Source organism: Papio anubis, chromosome 3 (genome assembly GCF_008728515.1).
Source record: "Papio anubis isolate 15944 chromosome 3, Panubis1.0, whole genome shotgun sequence".
NCBI classification, from domain to species: Eukaryota; Metazoa; Chordata; class Mammalia; order Primates; family Cercopithecidae; genus Papio; species Papio anubis.
In genome coordinates, this window is record NC_044978.1 from 178690814 (window position 1) to 178718278 (window position 27465).

Consider the following 27465-nt stretch of genomic DNA (forward strand, 5'->3'; position numbering starts at 1 on the left):
ATGAAAGAATAAATCATAAGTGTTAGAAATAATAGTTTCTTTTAAAAAACTAACTTCCTTCAAGCCTCCTTGCTTTTGTACTAATAACTCTTTGTTAAGCACCTCCTACGTAGCTGTTAGATATAAGGGAATAAGTACATTCTAGATCTTTGTACTTTAACCAAGATATTTGTTATAGACATGCTCAAACATGTCCCAGCTTGCAGCTTATGCTGCTTCCTTATTTGGAAATGTTATTACTTCTCTAAGTCTTTTTGCAAGCAACTTCCTCTTTTCCTTTGTTCTCTATTGCCTTTACCTATCTAGAAAAGTTTTAAGTTGTTAGTCAATTGGGTCTAGCTTAGACTGGCAGGTCCAGCTCCAGTCAATGGAGATAGGACGCAGCAGTAAGGACCCAATGTGTAAGGAATAAATATCCCTGCTTTTCTTTGTTCAATGTGCATGATTGCTGACAGGCAGCACCCTTTCCGCGGAAAGTAAAATTGCCTTGCTGAGAACGTTTTTGTCTGAATGCTGATTTTTCCTTGCAGCACCAAGGAATAAACATTTACTTACAACACTAAGTTAGTCATAGACTGTGATCAGGCAAGTTACAGATATGCTGGCTCAGCCTAGAAGAGGGAAACTGAGGCTAGCAGCCTAAAAAAAAAAAAGCCTTATCATCTGGCACCTGGATCTCTGCTCCAGCTACTCCTGGGTTCTCCTCTGTCCCCCTGCTTAAGGTATTAGGAATTATTATTAGCCCCATTTTAAAGATGAGGAAACTGAGGCACAAAGAGATTATGTAACCTGCCCAAGGTTATGCAACAAGGAAGTGGCAGAGCTGCCCTCTGACCCAGGTGGCCAGCTATAGTGTGTGATCTTTGCATCACAATCCCACCACACGGAGGATGCAGACCACGGTTTACAGAAGTCATTCCAGAGGGCGGGCACTCACATTCCCCCACGCAGTCCATTGGTAAAGTCTGCGGTGGCGACCTACTCTGTGCCAGGCATGCATGCTGGTCGCTGGCCGTCCACCTCCATGGGAACCTCAGTCTCAACCCTGAGCCCTACGGCAGCCATTCTGAGCTGCTGGCTTTGCAGCTTTGCAGTGCTTTTCCGGAGCTGCTTCTGTTAAGCTGCCTGGAATCTTTTACACCCCTCGCTTCACACCTGCTTTCTCCCACTGTGTCCCACTGGGCCTAAGACCTGTAGTAGACCTTGCCCGGCCTCCTCAGTCCCCCATAGATGCCTCTCTGCAGGTGGGGGTGGGGGCCACCAGACACTCCATCTGCCCACACCCTCCTTGGCACCCTCACTGTTAGTGAGGCCATGTGACTGATGAATTTTGCTGAGGCAGCAAACAGCCAAGCAGAGGAAGAGTTCGAGATGGGGCAGTTCCAAGACGATGGTGCCTCCTGTCCTGCATCCCTGAGAGGCCCCAGGGAGAAACAGGAGTGTGAACAGAATACACCTTGTCACATGGGGCCAGGGAGACGTTCAGGTTATGTCACCTATGTCACCACAGCAGCACTTCTGACACAGAGGAGGCCGACTCATACTAACCTTTGGATGCCACCCCCTGAGAGGCCAGATTTCCACCCAGAGCCCCCTCTGGCGTCTCCCCGACTCCAGAGGACAGGTCTAGGCCCAGGCATTGCTTTTCTGCTGTGTCTTACTGTCAACTGGGCCTTGCCTAATCAAATGCAGTGGATGGGTAGGTGCAGGTGACTCTAACCTGAGCAGCACAGGATCAGACTGTTCTAAGACACAATCAGAGACCAGAGGTGGGGCCTCTGCAATAACCCAGGGTTAGTCATGGGTGCTGGTTCTTTTTCACAATTAAAATCTTGATAGGAAATGACAGCTCTTCTTCAGGTTCAAGTCAAAAACAGTTTTGATCACACCGTTGCTTTTGGAATCACCTCCTTTTTGTGCATTTGGCAAACAAACAAAGAAAAGGCCAAGTTAGAATGCCATACCTTGTTTTGATTTTTTAAACTCGGCACGCAGGCTCAGTAGGAAGCACACCCGTGCCTGGGTTCTGCTAGTGTTTTTTCCTCTAGTGTCTCTGGAGCTCCTGATCCAGCCCCACAGAATATCCCCCTCGGCACACGGGCGAGCCCTGGGGACACCACCGAGGGGACAGAAAAGCAAAGATCCACAGAGCACAGATCATTCCTGCTCACCTGTCCCTTCTCAACCAGTAACTTCTCCAAATCTTCAATTTTGGCCTGACACCTCAGCAGATCAGCTTGTAGCTGCTCCCGAGTCTGGAAGGGAAAAGACCAGGCAGTGAGCTGGTCACCTCCAATGGGTGACAGGGAAGTGGAAAGTGTCATGCCTCGATGCAAGCAATGCCTAGGATCCTTATAGGCAAACCTTAGGAAGAGGTTCACTTTTAGGAGCACATATTCCACCTTGCCCTACTAGAAGCATGGCTCAGCTTCAAACACAAAATCATTAAGAACGGAACAGCCTTGAGAGTTTGACAGGTCCGACTTGTTTGGTTTTACAGGCAAGGAAAATGAAGCCTGGAGAAGGGACCCTGTTTTTCAAAGGGGTGAGTGAGCCAGAAGCCAGCCACACTGGGGGTCCAGGACCAGCTCTCTGACCAAGTCCAGTCCTCACTGAATCTGAAGCTCATTCAGCTATCATCAGACCTCGACACGCTTGCACACTTGTGTAGCCCCCGTCCAGGCCCCTTATCATCTACAGCAGGGGCTGCAAAGCAAAATACTTCAAGCACCAAGCAAGTCACAGAAATAAGGGAAGTCAACAGGGTGTGGGGTAACAGGGAGTGGTGGGGACTGTGGCAAGCCAGAGGCACATGACCCATCTTGGGGAGACGCTGCCACTCAGCAGCAGCCACATGAAATGGGACGCCTGTTGCTGCCAGACGTTCTGACCTTTCAAGAGAGGTCACATACCTGAATTTTCTATGGAATCTCTTGACTTTTAAATGTTGGCAAGTAGACGAAATTTAAAAAGCAAAACAAAAATGATTCCGCCCACACAAAGCCTCACAGTTTCCCTCCTCTGACCTAGATGATAAAGACTGGGCCTTTTATGGTGGGACAAGAAGCTTCCCGCCCTGCTGACCTCACTACCCCTTACTCCTGGCTCCCCCTTACTCCTGGCTCCCCCTTACTCCTGGCTCCCCCTTACTCCTGGCTCCCCCGACACAGGGCCACAGCTGCGCCTGGAACAAGCTCCACGTGGGCATGGCCTCTCCTCTCTGCCTTTGCCATCCGATCTGCCAGGCAACGCTCCATTCTGGCCCATCGCCTTTAAGACCACCAAAATCCATCCCTTTGTGGAATTCCCGAACAGGGCTCTGAAAAAGAGCACAGGCCCTCAGTCCGAGAAACCTGGCCTCGACTCCCAGCTCTGCTAGGTACCATCTGGGCATTTGGGGGCAAGTTGCTCAGTTCTGAGCCTGTTTCCTCATTTGGAAGACGAGGTTAATTCCCCCTGCCTCAGGGGACCAGTGTGGGGCTGAGATGGGGGAGGGGACGCAGGGAAGCACGTGTGTGCTCTCCGGGAGTCCCCCGCACTCACAGGAGGAAGGGAGAGCAGGCCCCAGTCTATGTGACTCCCGAAGGTGGGAGAAGGGCCAGTGGGTGGAGGTTTCCAGAAGGCAGAGCTCAGCCCAGCCTGAGGAATGGCGTGTCCTGGACTGAGGTGGCCACAGGGCCCAGAGTGCCTTGGTGGCTGGGGAGCACCCCAGAGTCCCTGCAAGTGTTCTGGTGGATGTCCCGGAGGGCGGGGTCTCGCAGCTCTGGAGGGAGAGGAGCCTGAAGCCTGCAAGCCGGCCACGTCTGATTTCATCACTTAGTCTTAAATTCTGAACATGTGCTCTCCTCCAAACAGACGGCACAGGTGATGTGTAGCGTTGCTTCCTCTAACAGCTCAACGTTCCAGAGCTCCTGCCATCACACCGAGGATGCAGAGAAGGATCTAGAATGTCACCGCAGCAAAGACCTTGCTATGGGTTCCCCACCACCTCTCAGAATCCCCTCTGAGTGTCCAAGCCAGGGTATGTCACACTTCTGGAAAGGACCTGCATGATCTGGGGCCCCTCCCTCGAGCCCTGAGGCTGGCTGCACTCACCCGGGCCTCCCTCTCAGCATCCAGCGTGCCCCCCACCTGCTCCTGGAGCAGGGCATAGGCACGTTGCAGGGCCTGGTACTCCCGGGTCAGCTGGCAGAAGCGCAGGTCAGCCTCCTCCCGGGCTGTGGTCTTCCCATAACGGAGAAGAAAACAAATAAGTGCATAATTACAATAATAAACGATTGATGATTGATTTTAATAATAAACATAAATAATCAAACACTTGCTGTGGCTTTGAGTGCCAGGGTCAACTTAGGCAACATCAAACGGCCACATCTCACAGTGCTGCCAACAGGTACTTAAGGAGCTTCGCATTGCCAGGAAGCAACTAGGGACTGGAGGAAAAGGCTGCCGGGAGGAGGCACCTCCTCAGTCATCAATGCTCCTCCCAGGAGCTCCCACCCACAGGAATCACTTGACTTATGTGGCAGCAGGTGGGAGAGAAACCACGGAACCAGCCCCAACTCCAGAAGCAAAGGTCCCCATTGTAAAGGGTGACGCCTCCCACCCAGCACCTCCCATTCTGGGAATTTATCCTAAAGAGATGGCTGGGCATGGTGGCTCACGCCTGTAATCCCAGCGCTTTGGGAGGCTGAGGCAGATGGTAAAACTGAGGTCAGGAGTTTGAGACCAGCCTGGCCAACATGGTAAAACTCCCTCTCTACTAAAATACAAAAATTAGCTGGTCATGGTGGTGGGCATCTGTAATCCCAGCTACTCGGGAGGCTGAGGCAGGAGAATTCCTTGAGCCTGGGAGGCGGAGGTTGCAGTGAGCTGAGGTCATGCCACTGCACTCCAGCCTGAGCAACAGAGTTAGACTCCGTCTCCACAAAAAAAAAAAAAAGATGGCCATGTAAGCGTGTAAAGACACAAATACGATGGAGCTCCACGCACGGTTCACAGGTGTGGAAAATGACACAGCATAAATCCCCCATCAGTGCGTGATGCTCATCCAAGGCAAAGCCCCACATGGCCACGAGAGAGGAGGAGGCAATCCCTTGTTCTGGCGCTGAAAGATGCCTATTACGTATCACTGGCTGGGAAAAAGCAAACTGAAAACACGCGTCCTGTTTTAAGTTAAACATAAAAGGCCCATGGCTGAGAACAAGACTCTAAAGGCTGAGTAGCCCAGTCCAGACCCCTGTGCAGGACAGGCTGATGGATTGTGGTGTGTCTCCAGCACTGGCTAGGCCCCTCCCTCCAGTCGGCACTTGGGCTGAGGCTGGTGGGCTCTCGGGGAGGATGGTGTGTCTCTCCCAGCATGAGAAGGGATGTCAAGGGGACGACCTGCAGAGGTGACACGTGTCCCCTAGAGTTTTGGCACAAGATGGAAGAGCAAGGAGAGGGCCACCTTGGGGTCGGATGTGCCAGCACCCACAGCACTTGCCACATTTTCCTACGGCAAATAGACCCATGGAAGGAAACCAGCCTAGAACTCATTCCAGATGGGATTCCACAGAAAAGGCCGCCAGGAGGGGACGAGGACAACGAGCAGAGGTGTGTGGGAGGCGGACCATTCAGAGTCTTGGGACGTTGGGGCGCGAGGAGCTGCAGTGCTCAGTCCCTCACCAGGAAGCTGTGGGGTGCAGCACAGCAAGCGGAGCTTGTGGAGACCCGGAAAAGTGCTCCCCCAAGAGGCAGCACGATCCACCTGCCCCTGCCAGAGGGCACTGCCCTGAGGGCCAGCTACCCCGGCACATCCGCACCCCCTTCCCACTCTTGCCCTTCCCTGGGCTCAGAAAAAGCCACCAGGGGCCTGCATGGGAAGAGGCAGAAGAGCGAGCTAGGGAAACAGCAGCCAAGCCTGACACAGGCCCCGGCGGGGAGCAAGGGGAAGGTCTGCACTGAGTGAAGTCTGCAGTTTAGGAAATTAATCACATGTGACTATTCCTGTCACTGGAAGGCATAGTAGCCCACAAGGTCTGCCTGAGATGTCATCAGCATGCCTGAAAGAATTCACCTGGGGAAGGTGAGTGGGAACGAAGCTGGTCTTTGCCCCCTCGTGAATCCACTTCGCTCAAGAACCTGGCTATGCACCCAGATGGGCACAGGTGGTCGGGACAGGGTGAGGTGGCGACTTTGGGGTGATGGGACTTCAGGGGCTCTTCACTTTCTTCTTTATATATTTTTGGATTATACACTTTATCTTAGTCAAAAAACAATGATGCCGTTTCTGCCCTGCGGTGTGTGCGTGTGTGCGTGTGTGCGGTGTGTGCATGTGTGCGTGTGTGCGTGTGTGCGTGTGTGCGGTGTGTGTGTGTGGTGTGTGTGGTGTGTGCGTGTGTGCGTGTGTGTGGTGTGTGCGGTGTGTGCAGTGTGTGCGTGTGTGCGTGTGCGTGGTGTGCGCAGTGTGGGCAGTGTGCACGCTGTGTGCGGTGTGTGCGGTGTGCGCGTGTGTGCGGTGTGCACGCGTGTGCACGCGTGTGCGCGTGTGTGGCGTGCGCGTGTGTGCGGCGTGTGTGCGGCGTGTGCGCGTGTGCGGTGTGTGCGCGTGTGTGCACGTGCACGTGTGCGCGGTGTGTGTGTGTGTGCGTGTGTGCGGTATGTGCGTGTGTGCGTGTGTGCACACATGTGTGGGGACCAGGGAGAGACCATTGTGCAGCAGTTTTAATTGCAAATGGTGAGGAAATCCAAGGTGACATTCCTCAGTGACCCAGCTTGAACTTGGCAGACACAGATTTCCTTGGTGGGGAAATCAGTGCCGGGGAAAGAAAGGGTCCCCACGTGCTGCCCTCCCATCACCATTCATGGAGCCCACAGCCGCGGGGTTCGCCTTCCCTTCACGCCATTGGCTTTGATAATGCACTGGTAGGAATGGGTCATCTGGGGTTCAGAACTATAGGCAAGGGAGCGAAACTTGCAACCACCAAAAGCAGGAGGTGCCACCCCGAGAGCATCTGGGGTGAGGTCCCGCCCCCTCTGCAGGTTTGCTTACATCGTCCAAGTCTTCTTCAGGCGTGGCTGGGGTCCTGTCCGTCCTGTCTGTGTTGTAGGATGTTTCGGACAATGTTTCTGAGTCCACAGACTCCTCATCAAATCCAAAAAATGTCTCCACAACATGCTTCTGTAAAATGCAATTTGTATGATGTTAGCAATGACTGAGGATTGCCAGAGTCTACCAGCCCCTGGCCGTGGGCATGCCAATGCAGGGGGGCAACGATTCATACTTGGGCCACTGGGGCATTCCAAGATGCTGTTGGTGGGCTTTGTAACTGACTGGGTGGGATAAAAGGTGGCAGCAGGTGGCAGATGACCCTAGGGTTTGCAGCCCGAGAAAGCTAGTCTGGCCCTGGCCCTGGCTCTCCAGCTGTAGACCTGTGCAAGCCACTTGGCCCCTGGAGTGCCAGCCTCCTTCTCTAACAAATGGAGTGAGACGCCACCACACCTGTGAGCACAAAAGGGGGCCATGCGTGCCCTGTGCCCAGAAAGCAGCCCAGCACTCTGTCACGCTCCATGAGCAGCGCACTGGCTATACCAACGAGAAGGGGGACAGGGCCCAGGGAGATGTCAAGTTCCAAGGAGAAGAACTGGATGAAGATGGATACCAGAGGAGGCAACAACTTGCAGGAGTGGAGAGCCCAGCCACAGTCCCAGTGCTCTGACTAGCATGGCAAATGCGTGGCCCAAGTCCCAGCCAGACCTACATTAAGAGACAATCTCTGCTTAACTTACTATAGAAAACTGGGACCACTCACAGAATGAGAAGGAATCGTGTAATAGACCTTCACGTGCCCATCACTCAGATCCAGAGACAAATCGTAAGGCGCTATATGCCGGCCTCTGAGTTACCCTGCTGGCACTTCTCCCACTCCAAATATCACACGATATGGGGCTTCATTCATCTGTCTATCCATTCATTCACTCACTCGGCAAACACTGGCAAAGCTCCTTCTATGGGCCAGACATGGGGGCAGGCCTGGGGAATACAACAGGATCAAAACCAGGCCAGGTCCCTGCCCCAAGGAGCTTGCACCCATCCCCTGGGGGCTGCAGACATTGACCCACAATCGCCAGATCAGTGTCCCTTATTTTAGGAACATAGCTTTTTTGTTTTTTTCCCAAACAGCCCCTGACAAGGATTTTTATTTGTTTTTACAATCAATGAATGCTTTTCAGACCATAAAGAAGGAATCAAAACTAAATTCCAGAGCCCAGCCTGAGGCTCTGCTGGCTTATCCACAACACGGCTTCACCCAGAGCTCCCCCAACCCACAGAGAAAAGCCAGGCACTCCCCACATACTAAGGGCCCCTCCCCGCCCATGTGTTTTACCCAAATTTACTATAAATGTGAGAAAAATGTGACTGGCACCAGAGTTAATAATGTGATTAGGAAATAATTTAGACATAAGGCAGGGAAGATGCAGGGACATCCTTGTCACCTTACACAGTTTCCGAAGGGGCTTCAAGGGAGGCACCCGCCACCACACGTCACCCAGAACATTCTTGCATTTGGCACCTGTCTTTCTGCGCACTGCATCCCCCAACCCCCATATTCCTCCTTGCTTTTTAATATGCACGGGGAATATGCCTCTCCCTCAAACTCCAGACTCATATGTCAGCTGCGTCCTCCATGGCATTGTGGAATCCTAGTGGGCAGTGACTTACCCCTGACAACATGCCTCCCACAATCTAACCTGAGTCCAGCAGCAGCAGCAGCTCATGCTTCAGTTGCTCAGGCCCCCATCCCAGGAATCCTCCTCTCTCTTCTCACCTCTCATGCCTGCCCTTTCTGGGAGAAACGCTGTTGACTTCACCTTCAACTCAAAATCCAGCCCTCTCACCCCCTCTCTCCTTGGCACCTTCATCTTGGTCCCAGCCACCAATATCTCTGTCTGGAATTATTAAAACCACCAACATCCATGCAGGCTACAAGTGGTCTGCAAGGCCCTGTGGGATCTACCTCCCATCCTGCCCTGGCATCATCTCTCCCTCCCTCTCTTCTCCTCTCCTCCTGCTCTCCAATCCTGCACCCCACACATGCCTGCCACGGGGCCTTTGCACTCCGAGACACTTTCCCCAGAATCCACATGACTCCTTCCCTAGATTCCCTTAGGTCTCTGCACAAATGCAATCATATGAGAAAAGGCTTCCTGGCCACCATGCCCAGGTCCCTCCTGCCTCATCCCCACCCCAGCCTCTTGGGCCTCCTTCTTTATTCCTTTCCATAGCACGTCTCCCACCTGACGTAAGATCTAGCAAGCTATTGTGTTTAGTGATGGTATTCCCCCCACCCCCTGAAATGGAAGCTCCATGAAGGCAGGGGGTTGGCCCTTTTGTTCCTGACTGTATCTCAGGGTGAATGAACTCAAAGCCACACTAGTTTGTCTATCCACAAACAGATTTTGTTTTGCACATGACACCCTTTCCATTCATTCACACAGCTGGCATCAGTTGGGCACCATGTGGTTACATGCCCCAGATGAGTCTCACTGGTAGGTACGTGAGGACTACGGGCACCATTGACTTCAATGCCATTTCTCTCCTTGCAGAGGCTGGAGACGATCATCTACTCAAATCTCCCCTCCGGATGGGAAGCCCACCTGACTTCAGGCATCATGGACTCTTCCAACGGGCTCTAGAGAGCAGTGGTAGTGCCACCCCATGGTGACAATGGCACCTACAGGAGTGATGCATCTGCAGCACTCAAGCTCTTCTGCACACACCGGTCATCCCCCTGAGCTCCAGGTTCCGCATTTTTCTGAGCAGCTGCTGAGCTGACCTTATTTCTTGCAAACACCGCTAATCGCAAGGCCTCTGGGGATGGGTCTATTTGTTGCTGTAGCCCAGGAAGCATCCTCAAGTCACACACTTTCCAAACATTTAGGACACACTGCTGGGCTGTGACCATCCACGTCAGCGTCAGGGGCCCTCCTGGGGGTAATGACTCAGTGTTCAATTACCTAGGACGATCCATTGTGAAGGCCTCACAGGACTACCAGTTAAAGACTCAACTCTCAAGCCCTAATACAGGACATTAACTACTGATGCTGTCAAAGACCCTGCAGGACTGCTAGTTAAGGACTGAACTCTCAAGCCCTAATACAGGGCATTAACTACCGATGCTGCCACCTGTGTTTAAAGCAGAGCAGCCTTTGCAAACAGCCTAACTTCAGACGCAGTGGAGCCCCTGACAGTATCATATCATATGGCCCCAGAGACCAAGACTCCACGGAACTACGCTGCTTTGAGGGAAAGAGGAAGCAGCTCTTAGGGCAGAAACCAAACACAAAACGGCAGTCCAGTTTGAACCCTGCAGCAATGGAGAGGAATCCACGGCCAGGCCCAGCACACACAGAGTTCCCATAGCAGCAAGGAGTTGTCTGGGACCCAACCCCTCAGGTTTTTATGCAGAGTATTTTTTAAAAACATTTTAATTTTTCTTTTTCTTTTTCTTTTTTTTTTTTTTTGGTACAGAGTCTCCTTCTGTCGCCCAGGCTGGAGTGCAGCGGCGCAATCTCAATTTACTACAACTTCCATCTCCCAAGTTCAAGCAATTCTTCTGCCTCAGCCTCCTGAGTAGCTGGGATTACAGGTGCGTGCCACCACACCTGGCTAATTTATGTATATATATATTTGTTTTAAGTAGTGACAAGGTTTTCACCATGTTAGCCAGGCTGGTCTCAAACTCTTGACCTCAAGTGATCCGTCTACCTAGGCCTCCCAAAGTGCTGGGATTACAGGCATGAGCCACCACTCCCGGCCTTAACTTTTTTGTAACATTGTATAACACTGGGTTAGTTTGTTTCCTTTAGAGAAAAGTTTCGTTGAGTGATTATATTACACAGGAAGCCTGCATGTACTCGATATCTTGATATATTTGTGCCTTTATTAATAAAAAATAGAAAAGATACATTAATGTTTAAAGTGAAAACACAGTGGCCGTCTTCCTTGAAGGCAATGCAACTGGTTTTGCTCTGCATTTTCCACACATGCAGGAAATAATTCACCACCTGCTTCTCAAGGAATGAGGGAAGAACCACCTAGAAAACATTGTTTCCTCTCATGATTGGCACACATTGCACTTTAAAAAAAAATGGCAAACATGAAAGACACCGTTCATTTTTCTGTATCTCCACTCTTCTAAGAGTCTCTGGGTTTTTCCTCACAAGAGATACATTAGAAGCAAAAATGTCCACCATTTGCTCATTCTGAGCCCATCTACTGAGTAAAAAGGTAATTCCTCTAGCCTTTCATGTTCCTTGCAACCAAAGCCTCTTCTTGTGGACTTGTTTTTACAGATGAATCCAGATTCAGATTAAGATTCAGTTTTGGCTGGGCACAGTGGCTCATGCCTATAATCCCAGCACTTTGGGAGGCTGAGGCAGAAGGATCTCTTGAGCCCAGGAGTTCAAGATCAGCCTGGGTCACACAGTGAGAACCCATCTCTACAAAACGTTATTTTAAAAGTTAGCCGAGTATGGTGGCTGATGCCTGTAGTCCCAGCTACCTGGGAGGCTGAGGTGGGAAGATTACATGAGCCTGGGAGGTTGGGGCTGCAGTATGCTGTGACTGTGCCACTGCACTCCAGCCTGGGTGACAGAGCAAGATCCTGTCTCAAAAGAAAAAAAAAAAATCAGTTTTGGCAAAATGAATGAAGAGTAAACACGTCTTCTCCATTTACACTCTGAATATACAGAGGAGCTCCTTCTTAGTGGGTCAAACGAACCAGAAGGAAAAAGAGAAGGTATCTCCATTTACACTCTGAATATACAGAGGAGCTCCTTCTTAGTGGGTCAAACGAACCAGAAGGAAAAAGAGAAGGTACCCCCAAAACAAATAGCCCCTCAACCAGATCCAGCCTCTCTCAACCACCTGTCTTCTCATCTTCTTTTCATTTTCAACAGAGCTGCCTGTCACAGGCGGGAGCATCGGTCGGTCACAGCCGGGGACCTCCACAGAACCTCAAAAAACAAAACCCCAAACCAGCTGCCTACCTTCATGCTTATAGGTCATCTCCTGGCAGCCGGAGAAGTACAGGCACACCAGGGCGCAGAGACACAGGAAGAAAGAGAAATACAGCACAAAGAGGACATATTCCATGGTGGCGCGATGCTGCAGACACGCCAGCCCCTGTGTGTGGGCTTAGGCAAAAGCCACCTCGTCGGTATCCATTTTCAGGGCCTCCTCCAGTCCGAGGAAAAAGCACCAATTCTCTCCCCACGCACTCCCCTTTCCTCTAACACATCCTCCCTAGTGTCTCCCCGGCTTCCTGTGGATCCGTCTGCTGCAGAGTCCCGAGAACAGGCGTGCGCCAGAAGATGCACCTTCAGTAAAAGGGAAGCCAGCTCCAGGGCACAGCCCCGATGCTGACCCCACAAACCGTGGGCTGAAGGGAGAGGTTTCCAGGGGCGGGCTGGGGTGCATTCGTCACAGAGGACAGCTTCCGAGCCAGTTTATTCTCTGGGGACCTTCTTCCCAGATCCCATCCTCCCTGAGCCAAGAGCCTGTTGTCAACACCATGGCACAGGCCCTGGGTCCCCAGACAATCACAAGGCCCCCAGGGCAGCACTAGCAATGGCAACGCCATGAGAGATTCTCCCTCAGGACCAAACCTGAGGTCCTGAGGACAGGAGCTGCCTCTGTCCTCATGTGTTTTGGAAATTTCTCTGCTGTCCCCGGACCACCTCATACGCACCCTAGACTCGCCAAATTCATTGGCTTCTCTACCATCCTTTTGTCAGCATTTATTTTACCATTTTTTATAGGCCAAAACAAACCATTATCTAACAGAAAAACTAATTTTTTGAACTAGATCAAAGTCTTCAGATTCCCCTGCCCAGAAGGGGTGTCTCTGAGAGTCTTCCATCTCTCGGAGAAGCGTCACCAGACATAACATCCAAAGCAAAAACTGTCATGCTGGAGAAAAACTGGACAGACTTTACCATGAAAAAGTAAAATGTCTGTACTTTGACAGATACCAAAGCAACATTAAAGGGCAATGGGCAATTCATAAAATAAATGCACATAGCGAAGTTCATGTATGTTTCAACTTCAACAGTGCATGATGCTCTAGTCCTTTGGAAGTGACTGTCAGATGAACTGTGTGACTCGATTGTGCTACTCAATCTAGTGCCAACTACCCTTTAAGCCATGTTTCCTAATGAGGCACCATCTGACCAGGCAGTGCAGACCTGAGACAGCTGAGCCTGACCCAGGCAGTGTAGACCTGAGATACCTGGGCCTGGCCCCAGGCAGTGCAGACCTGAGACAGCGGGGGCCTGGAGGGACAGGGCTGCAATCTGGAACCTTTGCCTCAAGCCCCTCCCCACGGGGCCTGAAGTCACCTCCTGAAACCAGGCAGGAGGCCAGGTGCCTAAAGGCCAGCCTCTGTAGCAGCTCCTCCCTGAGTCCAGGACTCACTACCCTGCTCACTCCTGGCGCTGGGGTTTCCTGCCCTGCGTGAACAAATTACCTAGAACCACCATAGGTAATGGCACCTGTCCATTCCCAAGTCTGCAAATGGGAGCCAGATGTCCCCATGGTGTTTGCTACCCTGGACAAGGTACCCAGGCAGCCTCTGTGGCCAGGTCAGCCTCCCGAGCTCTGCTCCACCCACACCAGCTGCGGCTCCTCTGGCGGTGCCTCCAGGACTGGCACAGACGGTGTGTGTGCTTGTCTGCTGAGCTGCCTGGGTGTAGTCCAGGACACAGCTCCTGTCTCGTCATAATCGTCCCAGTGTCCTATCCCCAGGACCCACATCTTCCCAAGTCCTTTAGCAAAGGGCCCCCAGCAGGTGGGACATGGAGCAATGCTCAGAGGGACGTTCCATGCTTCTGGCACGGAGCCTGCTGTGAAAGAAAAATAAAAACTCTGAATCCCACTTCACTACACCAAAAGGAAAAACTTAAGCTGAAAGCTGAGCCATGCAAGAAGCTGCCTTTCCCTTTGTTCCTAAGCAGAGAGCTGCAGAGAAAAGGTTAAGCATCTCCACAGGTAGCAGCTCCATGTTCACCTTATCTTATGTAAAGTGCTGATTTACTGAGCATGAGACAATTACATAATTTGGACTATTCCCCTACCTGCTCCTTTTGTCTCACAACCTGTGGATTCAGTCATGTGACCACACCCTCCCTCTTTCCCCTCCAGCCTGCTTTTCCCTTTTAAATACTGAAGCCCTCAAAATCATATTTGGAGAAAGGTTCAGATCTGTCTCCAGGGTACATTCTTAATCTTAGCAAAATAAACTTCTAAATTGATTGAGACCTGCCTCAGAGACTTTTTGGTTTACATCAGCCACTCAGCTGGCAAGGCTGGCACAAAGTCCTGCTACCAGTGCCCTCTCTACCTTTGATCAGAGCTGCACGAAATGAATCCTGATCGCTGCTGTGGAGGAGGGACCAGGTGACAGGGTCACTGCTGAGCTGGGGGGAGCAAGCCCTTGCCCCTCCCAGCAAAGGGCCCACAGTTGCACACCAACCGAGGCCAGCCCTGAAGACAGACATGAAGTAGCCACTGGTTTCACACAGTTACTACTATTAGCCCCTCTGAGTGCGAGGCACTGTGCCAGCAGCTTCGAGTAGCTGGATCCCAGGGCACCATCCAGCCTTTGTGAGCTCACGGACCAGTGACAGCCGTGGGGAAGGAAGCCTGGGAATAAGGTCAACTGCAAACAACCACGAAGGAAAAAATAGGTAGCTTTGGCAAAACTTGCAAATGAAAAATGTATGCACATGAAAAAATGTTTGACTTTGAGAGTCCAAGGCAGGCAGGTCACTTGAGGTCAGGAGTTCGAGACCAGCCTGGCCAATATGGCGAAACTCTGTCTCTACTAAAAATACAAAAATAAAAATAAAAAAATAAAAAATAATTAGCCAGGCCTGGTGGCATGTGCCTATAACCCCAGCCACTTAGGAGAATTTGGCTGAACCCGGGAAGTCTAGGTTGCAGTAAACTCGCCACTGCGCTCCAGCAGGGGCGACAGAGCACAACTTTGTTTTTGGTTTTTTTTTTTCAAAGATACTTGAGTGTCCCAGGCAGGCAAAGGTACCGCATAACCAGTTGCCAGCACCTGTCCTTCCCTCCACCAGGCAGCAGGCTTGGCCTCAGGGGTGCGGGGATAGGGGTCAAGTTTAGATAGGTCCTACGTGTTTTGATAGGTCCTATCAGAATGGATGCAAGAGTCATTGACAAAAATGACCCACCAGACCTCAGGCATCCTCCAACCCCTGGCAACAGCAGACCCAAGGTCATTCGGGGAGGAGGGGACACGGCCCTGATGCACTGGCTCAAGAAAGGGCCTCTCCTTCCGATGGTGCTTTGATGGTTCCCAGTGCACAGCCCTCCATTAAAGAATGATTACTGCAAAAGACATTGAGATCCCACCTCACTATTATAAATTAGTGGGGGAGGCGGGTGTGGGCATGGCCTGGGAATCTGCATTTTACAGGCTCTCCAAAGGAAAGTTATTGAGCTGTAAGATAAAGGAAGAAGGAGACACTCTGACTTCCTGATCACCTGGTATGCACCAAGCAAAGAACCAGAAGCTTCCTTTGATCCCATGGATGTAATGTTCATTTTACAAATCAAACTGAGGTTCTGAGAGTTTAGGTGACTTGGCCAATCCCATCCAGCTAATAGCCAGGGTCTGACTCCCTTACGGCTTGGGGCTACAATTTCCCGACCTTATCCAAAATGATCAGTCCTACCTTCAACCAAGGTGTGTGAGTAAACTGTGCTGATTTTTAGCCATTATGCATATGCTTAGAACTCTAAGATGATATAGCTTCTGTGCAAGTTTCAATGGCCTGCAACCCAATTTACTGCCACATGGCCAGAGGTCTAGGTCCTGAGCAAGCCCCGTACCCCAGTCCCCAGGACACGGCCCAAGGAACCACTCAGGATCCTTCTCCCCCAGCCTCTCCCTTGGGGCTAACATGAGCCCACGCTGAACCAGCAGGCTTCCTGGGAAATGAGATAATCGACACCAATCTTGTCCCTGGAGGAGATCCCAAAAGGGGACCATTGGACAGGCCCAGTAAGACTGAGTCATGGCCCTCAGGGACACAAATGTCCCAGGAAGACAAAGGCTGGCACCCTCTGCTCTGCCCTGACTGCATCTTCTGCAAACTTGAGTGTGGGAGTGGACTGGAGGTGCCCTCCTGCAGGGAGTCCAGGGAGGTTTGCTAGGGTCTTTCTTACACAGAGTCAGGAGCTGGAGAGCAGAGATAGGGCTGTCAGATTTCTGGAAAATTCTGGAACCTTCAATGCATTCACCACAGTATTCTGTCAAGCAAAGCCCTGGGCAAAGTGTTACAGCACTTCCATGTGTGAGGGACAGAGAGTGATGGGGGCATTTCAGGGGAAAAAGAAACTAGTCTAGTCATCCCGTGGTATCCATGGGGGACTGGTTCTAGAACCTCCCACGAATACTAAAATCCATGGCTGCTCAAGCCCCTGATACCAATTGGTGCAGTACTTGCATATAACCTACGCATATCCTCTTGTACACTTTAACTCATCTCTAGATTATTTATAATATTGTACCTAATACAACGCAGACGCCCTGTGAACCCAGTCATGTGCAGCATAACAGCATCTCAGTCCCCAACAGTATACAACGACGGTCCCATAAGATCATAACGCTGTGTTTTTACTGTACCTGTTCTATGTTTAGATACACAAAAACCATTGGGTTACAACTGCCTACAGTATTCAGTACAGTAGCAGGCTGCACAGGCTTGCAGCCTAGAAGCCACAGGCTAGACTGAATAGCCTAGATGTGTAGGAGGCTAGACCATCTGGGTTTGTGCAAGTACACTTCATGATGTTTGCACGACAAAGTCGCCTAATGACGCATTTCTCAGAATGTGTCCCTGTTGTTAAGGAATGCAGGACTGTAGTTTTAGACTGTATTTTAGTGAATAATGAAAAGGGAAAACGTCCAGGAGGTGGAGATTGCAGTGAGCCAAGAGCACGCCACTGCACTCCAGCCTGGTCAACAGAGCGACACTCCGTCTCAAAACAAAAAGAAAAGGAAAAAAAGTCTGTATATGTTCAGTGTAGACACAACCATCCATTTTTTTTTTCCTGAATGTTTGCAGGCAGAGGTTGGTTGAATCCATGGATATGAAACCCACAGATACAGAAAGTCAAGTGCACTGAATGCCTGTGGCCTGTGGTAGGGAAGGAAAAGAAGCTTCTTAGGCCTGAAAGGCAACCCTGGATTACAAAACCTGCTTGGGCCCAGATGGATCCAAGTACCAATTCCATCCAGCCCTGCACAATGCCAGGATTAAGTAGGAACATGGGAGAAAACTTGGTCCACACTGAAGTCTACACTGAATCTTGAGAAAAAGAAAAAATGCTGGTGGGCCCAGGAAACAGTGAATAGAAAAGACCCTAAACCTACTCAGGAAAGTTTCTACACAGATCCCCAAATTCGGCCTCCTAATGACCCAGGACTATCTTCATTAAAGTGACCACGCATCGCCGTTCTTCTGGGACAATCCAGTGTCATACAAGTACATTTTTCCAGTAAAGGCCATTCGCTTATTTAGCCAACAACTATTTAGGGACTATTTTAGTCAACACCTACTCTGTGCCAGGCAGTGAACAGGCCACAGTGGGCAGGACAGGCGCAGCCCCTGTCCTTGCCCGTTGTACAGGCAATGTAGCAAATCACGATTCAATTCTAACCCTTTGTGAATTTCTCCTCCCATAAACACATTCAGAAATCAGGAAGAATGGCCAGGTGCAGTTGCTCATGCCTGTAATCCCAGCACTTTGGGAGGCCGAGGCAGGTGGATCACTTGAGGTCTGGAGTTCGAGATCAGCCTGGCCAACAGCGTGAAACCCCGTCTCTACCAAAAATACAAAATTAGCCAGGTGTGGTGACGCATGCCTGTAATCTCAGCTACTTGGGAGGTTGAGGCAGGCGAGTCACTTGAACCCGGGAGGCAGAGGTTGCAGCGAGCCGAGATCATGCCATTACACTGCTGCGTGGGCAACAAGAGTAAAAAGTCTGTCTCAAAAAAAAAAAGAAGAAGAAAGAAAGAAAGAAAAATCAATCAATCAATCAATCAATCAGGAAGATGGGGGAGAGAAACCTCTGTTTAATTCCAGGCATTCTGACATAGATTTTAAAAATAAAGTATTGGCTCAACAATGGATTTTCAAAACCCCACGTGGAAGCTCTATGGGGTGCGTAATGCCACAGCACATCCCGTTAATGGGACAAACTGCACAATCTTTAGATTTGTGCCTTTTAAACGTATGTCCCATGGTGAAAACGGCTGTCACACACACTCCCAGCAGCGGTGCCGAATGGTGCAACTTTTCCGTGAGGCAGTGGGGTGGGGTGGGAGCGATGCTCTCTGGTCAAAGGCTTCTCGCCCTCTGAGCCACATTTCAACTTCAGGGAATCGATGCATAGACACGATTCTGATTATGGACACAGCTTTGCAGACAAAAGCTGGTTGCTGTGGCGACATTTACAGAAGCAGCAAGTCCAAAGGGAGGGGAAAGGGTAGCTAAATAATGGTGTAGTCACTTAATGACACGTTCAACAGTCAGGGAATAAAATAGAGCTGGGCCAGAAAGAGCTGTCTGCGTCAACAGAAGCACATTTATTGCAGCATCCTTCGTAGTGCTGAGGAGCTGAAAGCAATGTGCCCAACAATCGCAGAACAGTAAACCAGTTTATGGCCCATCTCCTCCACAGATTATGTAGCCATAAAAATTTATGTTTACAATGACAGCTATCACGGGATAAAGGCTGGCAGTCTAATGTTAAATAAAATCCAGGGTGCAAATGTGCATACCGCAGTTCCAGCTGGGGAAATGAATTAAAATAGCAACACCAATGTGCCGGGGAGGCACCGCAGGTGATAGATCACTTTTTTTTCCCCCCAGATATTCTATAATGTGGTTCTATGTCTTCTATAAAAGTATATATTTAAATATAGGATGGGCGCAGTGGCTCACGCCTGTAATCTCAGCACTTTGGGAGGCTGAGGCAGGCGGATCACCTGAGGTCGGGAGTTCAAGACCAGCCTGACCAACATGCAGAAACCCCATCTCTACTAAAAATACAAAATTAGCCAGGCGTGGTGGCACATCTGTAATCCCAGCTACTTGGGAGGCTGAGGCAGGAGAATCGCTTGAACCCGGGAGGCAGAGGTTGTGGTGAGCCGAGATCGTGCCATTGCACTCCAGCCTAGACGATAAGAGCGAAACTCTATCTCAAAAAAAAATAAGTAAATAAACAAAAAATAAAATAAACAAATAAATAAATATAAACAAGCTCTACTCAAACCACCACCCATTTCTGAGTTTCCAAGGTCAATGTGCAGAGATTTGCCCGTGTTCGACTCGGCTTGGTGGGAAAAGCTTGGGACTCGCAGTCTCAGACTTGAGTTTGAAACTCAGCCTTGTCAATTTAATTTTTCTCTGAGTTTTTTCTATATTTTAAATCTGTATGTCTTCTATAGCTGTAAAATTGAAAAAATAATACCAACTACACGAGGTGGCTGTGAGAATTCAATGAGATTGTGTAAATACCCACTCATCCACAAATCCAGGACCTAGCAAATCATCAATGAGCCAGGCCACTCTAAGTGGCATTATCTGAACACTGCAGTAAAGGCAACCAGGAGGCAGCCTGGGAGCCAAATTGCACCCATAGCTATATTTTACGTGGCCCACAGGTATATATTTTACAGGCTGAGTATCCCTCATCTGAAATGCTTAGGACCAGAAGGAATTTTGGATGTTTTCCAGATTTTGGAATATTTGCATAAACAGAATAAGGCATCTTGGGGATGGGACCCAAGTCTAACCATGAAATTCATTTGTTTCATACACACTTTATATATAATACATAGCCTGAAGGAAATCGTATATAATATTTTAAATAATTTTGTGCATGAATCAAAGTTTTGCCCGTGTTTTTACTGCAACCTGTCACATAAGACCAGGTGTGAAATTTCCCTGGCCTCATGTTGGTGCTTAGAAAATTTCAGATTTTGGAGCATTTTGGATTTTGGGTTTTTGGATGAGGGATGCCCAACCTGTATTCAGACCACAGTGTTACGGACATTTAAAATCCAACATTTATGTCCTTCAATTTCACATAAAGTAAGGTGTTATGGATTAAACCGTATCCCCTAAAAAGACAGGTTGAGGTTCTAACCTCAGTACTTCAGAATGTGACTTATTTGGAAATAGGATCACTGCAGATGTAGTTAAATGATCATGAGGTCACACTGAAGTAGGATGGACACCTGATCTAGCATGAGTGGTGGCTGCAAACCAAGGACAGCAAAGATTGCTGGGAAACTGCTCTAAGCTAGGAAAAGGAAAGGAAGGGTCTGCTATAGGTTTTAGAGGAAGGGATAATGGCTCTACCGACACCTTAATTTCAGCATTCTGGCCTCTAGAACTGTTAAGACAATATACTTCTTTTCCCTTCTTTTTTTTTTTTTTTTTTTTTTTTTTGAGACAGGGTCTTGCTCTGCCACTGAGACTGGAGTGCAGCGGTGCAATCATGACTCACTATAGCCTTGACCTCCTGGGCTCAAGCAGTCCTCCTGCTTCAGCCTCCCAAATAGCTGCGACTTCAGGCACCACCACATCCAGCTAATTTTTAAAATTTTTTGTAGAGACAGGGTCTTGCTATGTTGCCCAGGCTGATCTCAAACTCCTGGGCTCAAGCAATCCACCCACCCTGACCTCTCAAAGTGCTGGAATTACAGGCATGAGCCACTGTGCCCGGCCTTTTTCTGTGGCTCTATGCCACTGATTTTGTGGTACTTTGTTAAGGCAGCCCTAGGAAACTAACAGATAAGGATTTACATTTATCCTGAAAGACTAGACTATCTGATGCCACCAGTCCACCTTCTTATAGCAACCAGGATTCAGGGCCCAGTTTGCCACAGTCCCCACCACTCCCTATTGCCACCTTGACACCAAGACTGTATGTCCTTGGCCATTCACTATCACATTTGCACAGCCGTTTTCCTTATAGTTGAGAAATATTTCTCTATAACCACATCTCGATCAAAAGATAAACCAAACGGGGCACCTGTATTCAAAAAAAAGGAGAGGAGACCAGCCTAGCCAACATGGTGAAACCCTGCCTCTACTAAAAATACAAAAATTAGCCAGGTGTGGTGGCACATGCCTGTAATCCCAGCTACTCAGGAGGCTGAGGCAGGAGAATTGCTTGACCTGGGCGGTGGAGGTTGCAATGAGGCGAGATGGCGTCACTGCCCTCCAGCCTGGGCGACAGAGTGAGACTCTGTCTCAAAAAAAAAAAAAAAAAAAAAGGGAAAGGAGACCTGTGTCTTTGTGGAAGCAAAAAATAGGTTTATGGGTTTAAAGGCGAACTATGTTTTTGTTTGCTTGTTTGTTTTTGGTATCAGTTCCAGATTGGTCCATGTGGGCATTTGAATTTTACAAGCCCGGCTCCTTCAGGTGCTGTTACTAGGAAACGGCAGACCTGTGTTTTCCAAAAAGACGACAGTTCTGCATGATTCCAACACAACACAAAGCTCCTGAGTATTTTCAGAACAGGATATGCTCTGATATAAACCAACCCTCAATGTCCCTTAAATCCTTCAAAAGGTTTAAGTATTTATGTTTTTAATTTTGGGTGAATATACCCTGAGGCCTAAGTAGAGAATTCATCAGGAAGTTTTCCATGAATAAATTACAATAACTGGGTCGCACGACACGGCCATATTGATGTTGCTTTGAGAGACAGCGATGACAGGCTTTTCATCATCAGGCATGCCGAGTTGTGTGTGTCTGCTTCAGGACCCCTGTGAAACCTCCCCCCTCCCACGGCCCATCTGCCCTGCAGATCTGTGACACAGTGGCAAGGCAGGGCAGGTGCACCATCGCAGGCTCACCTTGGGCGGTTTCAGACTTTTCCCTCGATGCCTTTTGGAGCGCAACAGCCGTTCTCTCTCCTAGAAGGAAACACAACGGTTGGCATTTCCAGCCAGCCTCACATCTCATGAATCAAAGCCACTGGCTCTCAAAGGGAGCTGGGCCTGCCCATCCGCACCAGGCATGGCTAGTTCAAGTTCTAAGTGCCCAAGTGATGGCTGCTTCTCTGAACTGAGAGCTACAGGGAGAGTTTATTATCCACCTTTTGACTTTATTGTTATTTCATTGAAATATATTCTTCACCCTAAACTGCATTGAGTCTTTCGTGTAATGAAGCAAAGATGGATAGATGGATAGATGGATGCATAGGTAAGTGGATGGAAGGATGAAAGGATGGATGGATGGATGGATGGATGGATGGATGAAAGGAAGAAAGAGAGAAGTTAAAGAGGCAAAGTGAGATGGAGGCAGGCAAAATGAACATGACAATTATAATCAAAGCCTTTTCTAGAATTTTGGTCACTAGCTTTTCTATTCTTTGAAGACCAGTGCATGGAACCATCACATACCCTCTTCGGTGAGCAGAACGCATTCTGCTTCTAAGATCCAACTAAAGCTCCCTTCAGGTGTTCTCTGCCTGTTGCCTAAGCTCCTTTCACAGAGAGCTGTGGAATTCTCTGGATGTAATTCCCCACCTGCTTAGGACATGCTCAATCCCCTTTGATAGATCCATGCCCCATATGCACATCCAAAACTCACACAGGCAGCCTTAGCAAGGTGCTGGTCTGATTATAAGGTTCAAGTTTGTGGGCCCAAACTCACAGTCTGCAACTGCTAAGCTAAAAACCAACCAACCAAACAAACAAAAAGTCTTCTCTGGAATAGATCATGCCAAGTCTCTAAAGGCCAAAAGACATCCTTAAAACTGATACTGCTTCTTAACCACAGCAAGCCAGGGAGAAGATGTGAAAAAAGGGTAGCCATGGAAACTGTCCCCAGGTTCCAGTGATCTCATTTAAGCCAAGGCTGCTTGATGGCAGAATGAAGCAGGAATGTGCACACCAGGGTGAGCTTGGTGACTCCCAAAGTCAGCACTGCCTGACCCTGACCCAGCTCAGCAGCATCACTCTGAGCGCCAACGCCTGTTCCTGACACCCATGTCACCAGTGCCGCCCCCACCAGGGGCAGCCGCGCCAGCTGTGCTAGATGTACCAGTGAGAGGTCGTCAATGACGTGCTGCTGCTCCAGCACCTGCAGCCTCAGGAACTCGATCTCCTGCTCATCCCTCGTCAGGCTGAGGTCATTCAGGGAGGTGTGCCGCTTCAGAGAGGCCTGCGCTGACAGCTTTTCTTTCTGCAGCCACAGGGAGACAGACCACCACAGGGTTAGCCGCCAACAATGTCTGTGAGGGACGGCGCTGGAGTGGAGCTCAGGGGTGCAGGGACAGAAGGATGGATGGGAGGATGAAAGAGAGGATGGCCTGATAGGGCTGTGTCCCCACCCAAATCTCATCATGAATTGCAGCTCCCATAATTCCCACATGTTGTGGGAGGGGCCCGGTGGGAGATAATTGAGTCACAGGGGTGGTTCCCCCATCCCATGAATAAGTAGTGAATAAGTCTCTGATGTTTTTGTACAGGGTTTCCCCTTTTACTTGGCTCTCAATTTCTCTTGTCTGCCACCATGTAAGATGTGCCTACAGCCTTCCACCATGATTGTGAGGCCTCCCCAGCCACGTGGAACTGTGAGTCCATTAAACCCCTCTTTTTCTTTGTAAATTACCCAGTCTCAGGTACGTCTTTATCAGCAGTGTGAAAATGGACTAATACGTGGCCATCTTGTCCTGTGCTGGAAGAGGGGACAGGGAAGACCAAAGCCAAGTCCAAGGTGGGGCTGACCATGCACACTGCTGACAGGAAGGGATGGGCAGGGCCTGGGGGTGGAAGATGACATCTGAAATGAGCCTAGAGAGCTGGGAGGGGAAGGCAGGGGAAGGAGAGGACTCCACACAACAGCAGTTACACACACACACACACACACACACACCCCTGCACCTGCTACAGTGCGGACAGCAGAGCGTGTGTGCCATCAGAGCCTCTGTCTTCCCGGCTGTAAAATGGGGGTTGATACTACTCTGAACAATTAATCTGAAAGCATTCTGTAAACTGTCAGCTACAAGACACCCGCCCCAACCACAAACACCAGGCATCCTAGCTGGAGGAGAAACCCCTCTGCAAAGCATCACCAGTGATCATCGTAATGGCTTTCACATGCTGGGTGTCCTCTGGGCCTGTTCCCTGTGAGGTCTTTACATGCTGTCATTTCATCCTCTTGATGATCCTCCAGTGTTGATATTTTCATTCCCATTTATGCATAAAGAAACAGAGGCTCAGAGAGAATGGGGGATGTGTTTAAGGACACAGCTGTCTGACTCCCTCCGGGCACAAACACCCAGAGAACAGTGAATGTGAGACAGGTGGAGAGAAGGGAGAGACATCTGTGACTGATGCTGCTCCTGGTTCTTCGTGGGGAGGTGGGTGGCAGGTGGGGCCCAGAACATGTGAATTGGGAGGTTCAGGGCTGGAGAATCCCAGACAGAGTTGGGAGTGCCAGGGCTGGCCCCAAGGGGCCCACAGCTCACCATTTCCACGTTTTCCCGCGTGAGGTTCTTGATTTTCTCCTCCATCCTCTGGATACTCTGCAACAAATCCTCATTTTTCTTGTTCATCCGCTTGTTTTTCTCCACCAGGGGCTTCAGCTGAACCTCGGTCTCTCGCGAGCGTTTCAGCTGTGGTTGGAAACAGGTACAGAGACTCAGACAACTTGACAACAGACGGCCAAGGTCACAGCACCAAGGTGAGCAGAGACTCAACCCGGTTAGGACCCCTTCTGAGGCCAGTGTCCTGGGTGACACATTTGTTCGCTAGTTGCATGACAATGGGCAAGTTCTCAGCCTCAATTTCCTCATCTATCAAATGAGAATCATGGCAGCTCCTGTCTCCTAGGCACATGGTGAGAATTGAATGCATAGTGGTAGTCTCCCCAGTGTTATTTTCATGGAAAGAATTAGAAACAACTTAAATATCTATCAATATTATGACAACTACAGGCACAGCCACCACCTTCCCCATCCCCATGTTATAGACAAAGAACCTGAGCCCAAAGAGAGGAGGCAATGGGCCCACCTTCACAAAGAAAGTGCTAAGAATGCTTTGCACTCTTGCAAAGATTGGTGGTTTGAATTTACCAAGAATTAAACACAAGGGACTGACTCTAGACCCCTGAGTTTACTCCCCAGGCTGTAAATGTTAAGGTAAAATATTCTGATGGCATAGGTTGAAATATAAAATGTACCATGTGACCCATGCATTCTACTTCTAGAAACTTACCCACCCCCAAAAAAATGCCATGTAGAAGATACATGTGTGTCTTTACTGACTTGAACCTTTATTTAAAGTCAGTAAAGACCCATATGTATCTTCTACATGGCTTTTTTTTTTTTTTTTTTTTGAGACAGAAGGTAGGTAAAATGACATGGGTCATTTTGACAAAGGGTATCACTATGTCACCCAGGCTGGAGTGCCGTGGCATGATTTCAGCTCACTGCAACCTTGACATCCTGGGCTCAAGTGATCTCCCACCTCAGCCTCCCAAGCAGCCGGAACTACAGGTGTGCACCACTGTGCCCAGTTAATTATTTTTTGTATTTTTAGAGACAGGGTTTTGCCATGTTGCCCAGGCTGGGCTCAAACTCCTGAGCTCAAGGAATCTGTCCACGTTGGCTTCCCAAAGTGCTGAGATTACAGGCATGTGGCACCTCACAGAAATCCAGAAAGCAGCAACAGCCTAAAGATCCATCACTGGGAGGAGAGTTGAACAGACCATGGTATTTCCACACAACGGACTACCAAGCCACCGGTAAAAAGACAAAGACAGATCTCTAAGCGCTGATGGGGAGTGCTGTCATTGATCCATGAAGTGAAAAAAGCAAGTTGCAGAACAATACACAGCAGGGGGAAAAAATCCCAATTCATAACCATAAAATAAAAAGTCTCTTGGTGGGTTTCAAGGTATTTATTTAAACGTTAAAAACATGTAAGAACCACCCCAAACTAGCAGTAGTTACCTCACGATTTTAAGATTGAGGCCGGGCACGGTGGCTCATGCCTGTAATCCCAGCACTTTGGGAAGCTGAGGCAGGCCGATCATTTGAGGTCAGGAGTTCAGGACCAGCCTGGCCAACATGGTGAAACCCCATCTCTACTAAAAATACAAAAATTAGCCAGGCATGGTGGCAAGTGCCTGTAATCCCAGCTACTCGGGAGGCTGAGGCAGGAAAATCACTTGAACCCAGGAGGTGGAGGTTGTAGTGAGCTGAGATCACGTCACTGCACTCAAACCTGGGCGACAGAGCAAGACTCCACCTCAAAAAAAAAAAAAAGATTGAAGCGTTGGCAAACTTATCAGTTTCTACTTTTAACTACTTCAGTCTGATCTGACATGTTTCCAGAAGCCTATGATTTTTCCTAATCCACTCAGTAAACTATTATGCAGCTCATGAGTATTTATGAGCTTATAAATATTTAAATGAAGAGTGGAGACATAATATTAGATGTACAGTCTGATTAAAGCAAAAAAAAAAAAAAGCCTTTAAAAATACTGGAAGGAAGCGAATTTATTTTGATCCTGTTAAAGTTGTGGAGAGGTGATACTTATTGACACTGTTCACCACTCATTTTTTTCAAATATTCTTCTGATATACTTCCCTTCATAATAGAAATTAGAATAAACATAAAAATTATGAGGCATCTGTCAAGAAGTTGATGTATCAACTGCCATTACATAAAAATTAGTTTTGCTCTTATCCAGAAAATATAAACATATTCATGACATTGCTATTTTTACTGGAGATTTCTTTTTTAACCAGAAGTCTATGTTCATTATTTTTACAAGTAATGTATAAGTTTTAGTTTACAAGTATATACAATTTTATGCAAAAAAGTAAATAGATAAGCACAAATTAAAATTACCCATAATTACACCACCTAAAAGAATAACTTCTAGCCGGGTGTGGTGGCTCACACCTGTAATCCCAGCACTTTGAGGGCTGAGGTGGGCAGATCACCTGAGGTCAGGAGTTCAAGACCAGCCTGGCCAACATGGAGAAACCCCGTCTCTACTAAAAGTACAAAATTAGCCAGGCGTGGTGGCACATGCCTGTAATCCCAGCTACTTGGGAGGCTGAGGCAGGAGAATCACTTGAACCTGGGAAGTGGACGTTACAGTCAGCCAAGATCATGCCATTGCACCCCAGCCTGGGAGACAAAAGCAAAACTTTGTCTCAAAAAAAAAGGCCGGGCGCGGTGGCTCAAGCCTGTAATCCCAGCACTTTGGGAGGCCGAGACGGGCGGATCACGAGGTCAGGAGATCGAGACCATCCTGGCTAACACGGTGAAACCCCGTCTCTACTAAAAAATACAAAAAACTAGCCGGGCGTGGTGGCGGGCGCCTGTAGTCCCAACTACGCGGGAGGCTGAGGC

At 49.1% G+C, this 27465-nt stretch overlaps 1 protein-coding gene across 14 annotated transcripts in view; it reads right to left on the reverse strand.

The window, feature by feature from the left end:
- LOC101022794 (janus kinase and microtubule-interacting protein 1) overlaps window positions 1-27465 on the reverse strand; it is a 303218-nt gene that overhangs the window by 159329 nt on the left and 116424 nt on the right. For 12 of the 14 annotated variants that reach the window (XM_021938227.2, XM_021938225.2, XM_031664736.1 and 9 more), the window contains 6 exons: window positions 24567-24713; window positions 23138-23278; window positions 21946-22005; window positions 7031-7159; window positions 4096-4224; window positions 2172-2255 (listed from right to left, as the gene is read on the reverse strand). In XM_021938227.2, coding sequence (XP_021793919.1) covers window positions 2172-2255; window positions 4096-4224; window positions 7031-7159; window positions 21946-22005; window positions 23138-23278; window positions 24567-24713 — 690 coding nt within the window. The remainder of the gene's footprint in view (window positions 1-2171; window positions 2256-4095; window positions 4225-7030; window positions 7160-21945; window positions 22006-23137; window positions 23279-24566; window positions 24714-27465) is intronic. The other 2 variants (XM_031664741.1, XM_031664738.1) reach the window with 2 other exon arrangements.